The sequence below is a fragment of the Myotis davidii genome, unplaced genomic scaffold (genome assembly GCF_000327345.1).
Source record: "Myotis davidii unplaced genomic scaffold, ASM32734v1 scaffold97, whole genome shotgun sequence".
NCBI classification, from domain to species: Eukaryota; Metazoa; Chordata; class Mammalia; order Chiroptera; family Vespertilionidae; genus Myotis; species Myotis davidii.
Window position 1 is genome coordinate 3,784,140 of NW_006289392.1, and position 12,036 is coordinate 3,796,175.

General features: G+C 40.8%; 1 protein-coding gene across 2 annotated transcripts in view; it reads right to left on the reverse strand.

The window, feature by feature from the left end:
• The window catches only part of SIK3 (SIK family kinase 3), a 148,940-nt gene extending 138,628 nt beyond the window's left edge, over positions 1-10,312 (reverse strand). The window contains exons 1-3 of one of the 2 annotated variants that reach the window (XM_006761549.2): positions 10,259-10,312; positions 8,068-8,184; positions 2,468-2,531 (exon numbers count right to left, since the gene is read on the reverse strand). In XM_006761549.2, coding sequence (XP_006761612.2) covers positions 2,468-2,531; positions 8,068-8,184; positions 10,259-10,261 — 184 coding nt within the window. In that variant the 5' untranslated portion in view covers positions 10,262-10,312. Of the gene's footprint in view, positions 1-2,467; positions 2,532-8,067; positions 8,185-10,258 lie in introns of those variants that run through there. The other variant, XM_006761550.2, reaches the window with a different exon arrangement.
• Between the last annotated feature and the right edge of the window lie 1,724 nt (positions 10,313-12,036).

Genomic DNA, 12,036 nt, shown 5'->3' on the forward strand with positions numbered 1-12,036 from the left:
CAAACTCCGTAAGGAAGGGCAGGGTGGAAAAAGGGAGTCCCCACATTTCAGCTGCATTCACCCAGAATTTACTAGCAGCAGCAACAGGTAGCTAGCTGGAGGAAGGATGAGAAATGCTGATGTCCTAGCCCTCTGGGAAGAAAGCTGTTAGTCTTAAATTGGAGGAGTGGGAGTGGGGGATTACACTTTAACTAGAGTAGTCTTCAGTGGCAGCTCTATCTTGCTGAGCTGGCGAGAGAGAAAGAGAGCAGTATTGATTTAAACACCCAGACCTGCCTTGGCCACGTGGATCAGTTGGTTGGGGCATTGTCCTGTATCTAAAATGATGCATATTTGATTACCAAGAGAGGGCAGCTGATCAATATCTCTCTCTCTCTCTCTCTCTCTCTCTCTCTCTCTCTCAACCAATTAAAAAAAAAATCCTCAGGTGAAGATTAAAATACCCAGACTCTCTCATTGCTTGCCAAACTTTTATAGATGTTCTTGGATAGTTTCTTCATTTGCTGCTCATCCTTATGACCATTTCTAGAGTTTTTAAATGGCTGGGCCTTCTTCCTTTGTTTTTTTAAATAAATCATTCTCACGGGGAAGCAGGTCAGCAGAGCTCCTCCTGTTATCACGCTAGAAGTCAACCTCCCATTTGTTCTTCTACATGGAGGTGGAGGAAGCAGAGTGCTAGGGCTCTACATATGCCATCTCATTTCACCTTCACAGCTGTGAAGCAGGTATTACAGATCTTACTTTTGTAGAAAATGATACCGAGTCCCAGAATCATTTAGTAATTTGCTCAAAGTAAAACAGCAAAAGGTGGCAGTGATCTGATTCAGAAACGGGTCCTAACTACCTCCACAGCTCACGTACTTGAATAAGCCCATCTTCCATCTGTTATACAGATACACTTAAAAATCAGAATTCATGAGACAGTTATATCCCTGTTGCAGTCACAATGTTTTTTTTTGGGTAATACATCATCTGAATATTTTACAATAATATTATGAGAAGTACTATTCTGTTTCCTCATGGCTTGAGCTACATTCCCACAAAGAATCTGTGTGACCAGGAGACTGTTACCTTTTCTGTACTTTTAAAATCTGTTTTCCTAAAGAGCAAAGTAGATCTGAATTGTACTGTGTTTGGTTATTCTATCATGAACACTACGATGACATGGTCTCTTTCTCCCAAGATTAATATTGTGCAAAAGCACATATACAAAGCCAATTAAACATATTATTAAGAAATCATGATACCTCCTTTAAAAAGGACTCACACTCATCCTGTGATGCTTAAACACAAAATTATAATCTGTGTGGGGAAAGTTTAACACAAAAAAACTCCATCCAGTCACAGTTGACCTGTCATTTATAAGATGATTCCACTTTAAAAATGCTTCCAGTCCTAACCAGATTGGCTCAGTGGATAGAGCATCAGCCTGCGGACTGAAGAGTCCCAGGTTCGATTCCAGTCACATGTACCTCGGCTGCAGGCACATCCCCAGTAGGAGGTGTGCAGGAGGCAGCTGATCGATGTCTCTCGCTCGTCGATGCTTCTAACTCTCTATCCCTCTCCCTTACTCTCTGTAAAAAATCAATAAAATACATTTTTTAAAAATGCTTCCATTCTCTTAAATATACTTTAAATTAGTAAGTGCCATCTAATATGGCTGCTTTTTTTAAAAAAATAGAAATATCTTAACATCCATATTTAGACCAAAACAAAACCGAGAAAAAAGAAACTTGATAAACCTAAGAGCTTTTCTCTGTTGTTACTTGCTAAAATGAAAATAATTAGGCATAAAAAGATGTCAATCCAGATTTGAATGTTTAGTCTCTAATTTTATTGGCTCCATTTCTTATTGTTATAAAAAAATTTGAGTCTGTTTTCTCCAACTTGAAAAGTCAAATTTCCTGGTAACAAATTCTCCTGCTTAATTTTGATATTGTGCTAAGTGTGGGAGGAAGAAAATAGCTACTGAAGACAGAACCTCCAAAATTACAAGAATCATGAAGGGAACTACTGAACAAATGGTAAGGAATACAGTTAATGTCTTAGTTTTTAAAAGTTTGAAGAATACATTAGGGTGCGGTTGCTTGCTCCAAGTGCCTCTTTCTCACACAACAGAGGCCCACACACGTGGGAGTTCTGTCACTCTTGGTAACTCCATTAGATTGTGGCAATAGGAAAGGCCCTGGGGTCACATGCTCAGAGGAATGTTTGTTCTTGGAGATCTTTAATCTCAGCTGTCAACACAATAAATAAATAAAACACTTTTGCTAAGGAAATGAAAGCGGTGAAGAGACTTAAATAGGTGAATCAAAAACCATTAGAATTACTTGGTTGATCGGAAATAACAGCACTCAGGGTCAGCATCCAGTGACAGCTGCTCAAATGACCAAGGCATGGAGCAGCTATTTTAGGTTCGACACAGTGTGCTCAATGGCTGTTTAAAGAATGTGATAAATGTACTTACCAAATATTTCCCCTCCACTAGCATATTCTGTCACCAGATAAATCATCCGTTCTGTCTCCATAACCTGGTGCAAAGGCAGGAAAGTAACAGACAGTGACACAAATGACAGCTGACATCACAGCAAGAGAAACTAATGACTCCTCTTTTGTCATTTGAAATATTAATAACCATTACTGCTTAAAGAAAACTAAAACATTGGTGGAGTGGACAGATATAAATGCTAAGAAGAAAGGGGAAAATAAATACTCCTCCAAGTTCTGAAAAATAGGTAATATTTACTGCTTGGGAGACAGTTCTTTTGTTGTTCTGTGAGGCCTCTATAATCTCTTAAACGCCACAAAACTGAGAAGCAAAGAAGCTTCTGAACCCAAAACTTCAAATTTAACATTGATCACTTGAAGCTCAAAATATTCCCCCCCAAATCTAACTAAAGCAAAACAAAAGCCTGAGGAAAAACAATGGGAATCACTCAAAAACTGCACAGAAAACACATCTGGCTATTTTTTAAAAAAACAGAAATGACAACTTTCTTTGCCATTGCCCATCCTATATAATAAAAGGGTAATATGCAAACTGACCCTAGCAGCAGAACAACTGGGAATGACTGGTCACTGTGACACACACTGACAACCAGGGGGCAGATGCTCAATGCAGGAGTTGCCCCCTGGTGGTCAGTGCGCTCCCACAGGGGGAGCTCTGCTCAGCCACAAGCCAGGCTGATGGCTGCCAGTACAGCAATGGTGGCAAGAGCCTCTCCTGCCTCCTCAGCAGCGCTAAGGATGTCCGACTGCAGCTTAGGCCTGCTCCCCGCTGGCAAGTGGACATCCCCCGAGGGCTACCGGGCTGCCAGAGGGATGTCTGACTGTCAGCTTGGGCCTGATCCCCAGGGAGCAGGCCTAAGCCAGCAGGTGGACATCCTCCAAGGGGTCCCAGACTGCAAGAGGGCATAGGCCGGGCTGAGGGACCCCACTGAGTGCACAAATTTTTGTGCACCAGGCCTTTAGTTTATCAATAATGTAAGTATTCAACACTTCAAGTAACAACATAAGCTACTCCTTTGTATTTTGTCTTGGTATTCATTTTGCTAGAATCTATGTATATATAGTTTTTTTAAAAAAAATTTAATGCTTACCCGAGGATATGTTTTTGATTTTAGAAAGAGGAAGAAGAGAGAGAGAAACATCAATTGGCTACCTCCAGAATGTACCCCAAGCTGGAATGGAGCCTGCAGCCTTTTGGGGTATGGGACTACGCTCCAACCACCTGAACCACCCAGCCAGGCTATATATAGCTTTTACATATTTATATATATTTGACATATTGTAATTTATTACATAAGCATGTAATATAATATAATAAATAGTAATTATTATAAATATTTTGTCAATATTTGTTACTTTTTAAATTAGTTGTAGTGTATTGATAGTCTTTTCTCCATTTTACCTTTTACATTAAATATTTTTAAAGTATGATAGGAATATATCTTACCTAGTACATAAACAAAGACCAAAGGCTTTCCTCTTTCCAAAAACCCTGCATTTTATTCCCCAGAGGAAACATTGTGAATAGCTTATTCTATTTCATTCTAGAAAAGTACTGTCCAATAGAAATATAATATGAGCACTATATGATTTAACTTTTCTAGTAACCACATTAAAATGTTTTTTAAAAAGTTGAAATTAATTTTAATAACATATTTTATTTATCCCAATATGTCCAAAATCAATTCAAAAAGTTTTTAAAACTGTAAGCTGCTTCAGATTTTACATTCACATTAATTTTTTAAAAAATTAAAAATTCAGTTCCACATTTGTTCTAGCCACATTTTAATATTCAATAGCCACACAGGCATTCTAGACTTTCACTACACTTCACAGGTAATAATCTTCTTAAATTATTTCCCAGTTACTTTATCTCTGACACCTTTACACATTAATACTATACAATAATAGCCTAATATGCTAAATGTCGGGTTGACCCTTCGGCCATTCAACTAATCAAAGCGTAATATGCTAATGATATGCTAAGGCTGCTCAACTGCTTGCTATGATATGCACTGACCACCAGGGGGCAGACGCTGTGACCAGTAGGTTAGCTTGCTGCTGGGGTCTGGCCAATCAGGACTGGGCAAGATGAGCCAGACATGCCCTGGAGCCCTCCCACAGTCCCTCCCTGCTGGTCAACCTTCCGCATCTCTCCCCAGCCTTGATCATGCACTGGTAGGGTCCCTCAGCCTGGCCTGTGCCTTCTCACAATCCAGGATCCCTCCAGGGATGTCAGAGAGCAGGTTTCGGCCCAATCCCACAGGCCAGGCCGAGGAACCCCACTGGTGCACAAACTCAGGCACTGGGTCTCTAGTACCATATAACGTATTATGCATCATATTACAACTAGAGGCCTGATGCACGAAATTCGTGCAAGAGTAGACTTTCCATCCCCTGCTGCCAGCACCGGCTTCCCTCTGGCACCTGGGACCCAGGCTTCCCTCTGGCACCCAGAACCCAGGCTTCCCTCACAGCCCTGGCTTCTTCCAGAAGGACATCCAGTCTAATTAGCATATTATGCTTTTATTATTATAGATTATTATAAACTAGAGGCCTGGTACATTAAATTCATGAAGGGGGGCGGGGGCGAGGGGGAAGTTTCCCAGCCTGGCTGGCACCCCCTCAAAATATGGGATCCCTCTCATAATCCAGGACCACTGGCTCCTAACCGCTTGCCTGCCTGCTTGATCGCCCCTAGTCACTTGCCTACTTGCCTGATCACCTCTAACCACTCTGTCTGCCTGCCTGATCACCCCTAACCACTCCCCTGCCTGATCACCCCTAACCACCTCTGCCTTGGCCACTGCCACCACAGCTTCATCTGAAGGATGTCCGGAATGACATCCGGAAGGTTGTTCAGCTGTCTGGTTTAATTAGCATATTATGCTTTTATTATTATAGATAGATTTACTTCTTTTTCAATGGTTTCATGGTATTCCTTCTATAAGTTCACATTAATTTAATTTCTCAATCTAATAACTGTGTCATTCTTTTTCCTCTTTAATTTTTAAGAACTCTATGTAGTTCTGGCTCAGCTGGTTGGAGTGTCATATTGGATATGTAACCCTTTTACTCTCAGGTCTTTTACTGACTGCAAATATTCGTTTATTATTCATCTTTTCAAGAGTTCACCTGTATTTGGCTAACTTCATAAACCTGAGGAGACTACAGCTTTGGCAAATGACTTGAAAACTGTCTTGATATGATATGAAGACAAGTTGGCAGCCATTCACCTGGCAGCTCAGAATCTCTCATTAACAATACAAGCCAGAGAGCCAAATTAAAGCTTAAAAGAGAGCACTGTGCAAAGCCAAGGCTGGAAAGTGTGGCAATTCTTAAAGGCTAATGAAACCTTGGGTAAGAAAGGTAATCTTGCAGAATCAGTTATAAGGTGAATACCTGCAAGTTAGCTTCTTGAGAAAGGTCAGCCTGAGAAGCCCTCTAATCATTTAAAGATGATTTATTTTTTAAAAGTGAGGTCAAGTCCTGACCGGTTTGGCTCAGTGGACAGAGCGTCGGACTGCGGACTGAAGGGTCCCGGGTTCGATTCCGGTCAAGGGCATGTGCCTTGGTTGCGGGCACATTCCCAGTGGGGGGTGTGCGGGAGGCAGCTGGTCGATGTTTCTCTCTCATCGATGTTTCTAACTCTCTGCCCCTCTCCTTTCCTCTCTGTAGAAATCAATAAAATATATTTAATAAAATAAAATAAAAGTGAGGTCAAGTTCCTTAGCTGATTTGGCTCAGTGGATAGAGTGTCAGCCCACAGGCTGAAGGATACCGGTTCGATTCCAGTCAAGGGCATGTACCTCGGTTGCAGGCTCAATCCCCAGCCCTGGTTGGGGTGGGTATGGGAGACAACCAGTCAGTGGGTCTCTGGCACATCGATGTTTATCTATCTATCTCTACCCCTCCAGCCCACTCTCTCTAAAAAAAGAAATCAATGGGGAAAAAATATCCTCAGGCAGGTGAGGATTAATTAAAAAACCAAGTGAGGTCAAGAAGTTTACTTAGCCTATCAGACAGGAAGGAAGCAAAGGTTAGACACCCCTGAGTTTGCCGATACAGATATTCAGGCAACACCAGAAAGCTTTCACATGTTTGCTTCTGGGGCACAATGCAGGCGTAATTCAACTTAATTTAGTCTGATAAATTTCAACAAGTCTGCTCTGTGGATCTAGTTCATTTCATTATGTGAGTACTTGATGCCAGAGAAGAGCCCTAAGCTCTAGCCTTAACCACACATACCAATATCACAACATGATTTCTTCTGGGCCGGTAACCATTGACTGCAGACCAATAGCAGATAATGCACCGAGTAGGGGCATGGCCCGCAGAACCAGGTGATGGCTGCTCTAGCAGAAAGCACTGAGCGGGATGGCTCTATGCAGAGGCACAGCTTGTGGCTGCCAACACAAAGCAACTTGAGAAGCACCCAGCGCCCCACCTCTTCCAAAATACCACTTCCACCAGCCTGCTACGGCAAGATCCTCCTCTCCTATTTGCCTTGGGATTCCAGCAATTACAATCATTTTTTTATGATGGCATGGAATACTCATGTTTCTTGGGAAGGCAAGAAAACTAAATTAGAAGTCTCTTCCATTACACAGCCTCGATCTCTTGGTTATCAAAATAATCAAATGCTAGCCCTGGCTAGTTTGGCTCAGTGGATAGAGTGTCGGCCTGCAGACTGAAGGGACCCGGGTTCAATTCTGGTCAAGGACACATGCCTGTGTTGCAGGCTCGATTCCCAGTAGGCGGTGTACAGGAGATAGCCAATCAATGATTCTCTCTCATCACTAATGTTTCTATCTCTCTCTCCCTCTCCCTTCCTCTCTGAAATCAATAAAAATACTTTAAAAAAAGAAACAGTAAATAATCAAATGCTACCTTGGAAAAGTAAAAACTAAGTCAGGACGCTACTAGAATAGAAAAGAGGTAGGTTCTGACTGATACAAAAAGCCATACTTAAAATATCCTTTGCCATCATAATCATAACATTATCACAGAAATTAGTATTTAAATAATGTTATAAAAATTAATGTTGCCCCAGCCAGTTTGGTTCAGTGGATAGAGCACCAGCCTGCAGACTGAAGGTTTGATTCTGGTCAAGGGCATGTACCTTGGTGGCAGGCTCCTCCCTGGCCCCGGCCCTGGTTGGGGAGTGTGCAGGAGGCAACCAATCGATGTTTCTCTCACATCGATATTTCTCTGTCTTTCCCTCTCGCAGCGTTTCATCTCTCAAAACTCTCTGTTCCTTTTGAGTTTTCCATTCTGTTTTAGGATTCTGACCTAAATAAGTTCTCATCATCTTCTGTCTTTTTGTGTAATTTTTACTAAGAATGGTACCAAGTATAAAGAACAAGTTGTCTGGGTGGGATGGCCTCAGTAGAAAATAGCCAGAGGACACCTGAGTGCTGAGCAGGGGGATAGAACGGTGGGGAAATAGGAGGATGAACACAATGACACAGAAACACAATAAGCTGTAGGTATTCACCGCCGGCCTCTTTTCCTAAGGCTGATTTTGTTGCCATACAATCAGCCACTAAGGTTTCCTACCTGGTAAAGCCTGATGATATGTGGGTGGCAAAGCATCTTCATAATTTGAACTTCCCGGAATATCTTCTTCAAGTTTTCTTCATCTAGCTGGCTCTTGTCTATGATCTTGATAGCAACCTGACAACAGGGGAAGAAAATTTCTGCTGCATCATTAAAAGCAGTTTACTAAGGAAAATTAAATTCACTTTAAAATATATTGCCCAAAACACAAGTTGCCACTATTTTATTTACAGAATGTCAATAAAGAAAATGAAAGGAAATTGATTTTTAGCAAGTTTGTCTCAGGAACAGACTCAAAAGCTAACGAGTCTTCTGCCATGTCTTAAACTGCTTCTACAGTAAACCCCGTGGCAAAGTACTTCCTTACTCCATAGATGTAGTTACAGTCTGGGCACATTAGGCTTTGACGCAGAGAATGACATATAGGGCCTCTTATTAAGACAATGAACTTATACCATAAGCACAGGTGACTTAGTAAGGTTCAACCAGGAATTCCAAAGGGGCGTTCCATGTCTCCCCAGGTGCTTGCATCACTCCATAATGGTGGCGGCGCAACAGTAACCATATACTATACTGAAGATTGTCTGTGCGCCACACATAATTCTTAGTGCTTTGCAAGTACTAACTCATTTAAACCTCATAACACCCTGTATTACTATTAACCTTGTTTCACAAATATGGAAACTGAGACACAAAGAGATTACATTTATATGTGTAGGTCCAGGATTGAAGCCCAGGTGGCTTAGCTTTGGAGTCAAATTCTTAATGATAACGCTATAAAAATCTGAAGATCTTTCTGTACTGTATATACTGCTTTAGCATAAAACATCTTTTTATTTTGCTCATTATTCTGAAGATACCCAGCAGCACAAAAATTTTAAAACAATGAAAGATGGACTTTTTTAAAAATCTACTAAATCTAAACGTCCTCTTTATTCTTAGTGAAATATTCAAAATATTGTGGTGCCCCCAAATGTCTCCATATGTCAGTATCAATGACTAAATCAGTATGTAATCAATGAATATTAGTTGGATTAAAGACCAGAAGTGGGTAAATTCTAGCCCCTTTCAATTCTTAAAATTCTATGATGCTAAACACTGGGAGAGGTAAAGAAAACTCATACTTATTTACACAAAAACGAGAAACCAGGAAAGCAAACTATCAATATAAAAATATTTAGCCCAGAGAAACGGAGATTGTGCGGGACTCCAGCTGGGAGATGATGTAACATGTGGAGACCAGCGTGATGAACTGAGCGTGGAGTGCTTCCCTGCAAGAGGGGACCCTGGGAGACAGGCCCAGGCAGCCCTTAGCTCCATTCAGAGAGCAGTCAAGCCTGCCTAATGAAAGAATGGAACAAAATGAGCTGGGGTAGCTTGAGCTACAAAGAATCATCTGCCACAACTTCAAGGAGCTCACAAGTTAGTAGGAAAAGAAATATGTGAAACAAACAGTACAGTGTTAGAAATGCAATCAATAAAGCTTTGTACAAGGTATAATGTAGCACAGAGTATAGAGTATGACCTTCACCTGGGAGGAAGGAAGCAGACATAAAGAAAGAATTCACAAAGAAGGCATAACTTGGGAAAAAACTGGGATAGGCAGAAGGGAGGGTAAAGAATTTTATGAGGGGAAATAGCAGAATCATTAACAAATCTCAGCAGCTGTTTGATCTCTTATAAGAAGTCTTGAACCATATGACCGTGACCACTAGCATTTCCACTTCTCTTCACTACTACACCAAATCACATACAAGACCTTAACTCTGGCAAATGGTCTGGCATCTGTGCCTGGTTCTTTAAGAACAGTTCCCAAAACAAGGAAATCATAGTACACAAAGTCTTTTTATAGAATAAATACCTGGTCTTAATAGTAATTAATTACTAATAAAATCTTATCATGAATAGCACATTATCGTTTACAGAATACTTTCATATACAGGGTATCCCCAAAAAATGTATACACATTTAATAGCTGATAGTTCAACTGATGTTTCTTTCTTTTAAGATTTAACCCATTGGAATTAATAATTATTCAAAGTATATATACATTTTGGGGGGAACACCCTGTATATAATAAGTTTAGAAACTAGCAGACATACTGGGAAATTGGTTACAGGTTGTGGGTAGGTGACAATGGACACCTCCAGTCTCAAGGAAGCTCATTTGTTTACATCAGAAAAAATATTACCATGTTCTGTGTGCCACTATGCACTAAAGGTTAGAAAGCACAACTAGGATTTGTTGATCATCGACTGTCCAAAGACTGGCCCTGAAATCCCTTCTTCTGTCCATGCCTACAATGGATATCAGAAAAAGTAACAGAGGATTGGGGGAGGGGGGAGGGGTGGAAGGAGAGTCTACAGCGCAGCTGACAATATTTTTGTGCTTTTTCGCCCCAGAGAGTATCAGTTCACACTGGAATTGGGAGCGTCACACCGTGGACTAATTCTGAATTTCATGGCCTCCTGAGGAAACAGGACACACATAAGGTAAACAGCAAACCAAACCCAATCGTCTATGAGAACAAAGTTAGCGATTAAGATCTTACAACATACACTAGGCCAGTGACGGCGAACCTTTTGAGCTCGGCATGTCAGCATTTTGAAAAACCCTAACTCAACTTTGGTGCTGTGTCACATATAGAAATTTTTTGATATTTGCAACCATAGTAAAACAAAGATTTATATTTTTGATATTTATTTTATATATTTAAATGGCATTTAACAAAGAAAAATCAACCCAAAAAATGAGTTCGCGTGTCACCTCTGACATACGTGTCATAGGTTCGCCATCAATGCAATAGGCACTTAATAGATAAACACATTACCAAGAAAGCATATATTTCTTAAGTTTGCCTGCTTTACATAAAACGCTTTTATCTTGCAAAGAGCATGATTTTTGTAAATTGACACTAATATTAAGCATGGCATTGTATCAAATATGTGGCTAAACAAATACAGAGTATAGGAGTCCTTATGAATTTCTCTACCCGATATATATATATTTTTTTATTTTTTTATTGACTTTAGATGGGGAGAGAAAGGGAGAGAGATAGAAACATCAATGATGAGAGAGAATCACTGATCAGCTACCTCCTGCATGCCCCCACTAGGGCTCAAGCCCACAACCCAGGCATGTCCCCTTGACTGAAATCAAACCTGGGACACTTCAATCCACAAGTCAATGCTCTATCCACTGAGCCAAACCAGCCAGGGCTACCCAAAATATTTCCATTCAACAAATCAATGAACAAAACAAGTACTTTACCAAAGAGATTGAAACTTTAAAAGAGAACCAATCAGAAATCTCGGAAATGAACCAAGCAATTAAGGGGATTAAGAGTGAGCTACTGTCAGGCTGGTGTGGCTCAGTAGTTGAGTGTCCAACTATGAACCAGGAGGTCAGGGTTCTATTTCCGATCATGGTACATGCCTGGGTTATGGGCTCAATCCCTAGTGGGAGTGTGCAGCAGGCAGCCGATCAATGATTCTCTCTCATCATTGATGTTTCTATCCCTCTCCCATCTTCCTTCCTCTCTATAAAATCAATAAAAAAACACATATTAATAATAAAAAAAGAGCATAGAAAACAGAGCCAACCAGATGGAGGAAAGAATTAGTGATAGCAAGGTAGGAATCTAGGAATGACACAGAGAGAAGAAGAGAGAGACCTGAGCATAAAGAAAAATGAAAGAGCTCTATGAGAATTATCTTAGTCCAACAGAAAAAGCAGTATTAGCATACTAGGCATTTTGGAAGAGAATGAGAGAGAGAAGGGAATGGAGAGTCTATTCAAGCACATAGTGGACAGAAGTCCAAACCTCTGAAAGAACTAGAACCTTGAATCCAAGAAGCAAACAGAACACCTAGTTACCTCAATCCTAAGAAGCCCTCTCCAAGGCACTTCTCCAGGATTGTGAAGAACTGGGGCAGGAACCGGGTGAAGGGGGCCAATGGGGGGGGGGGG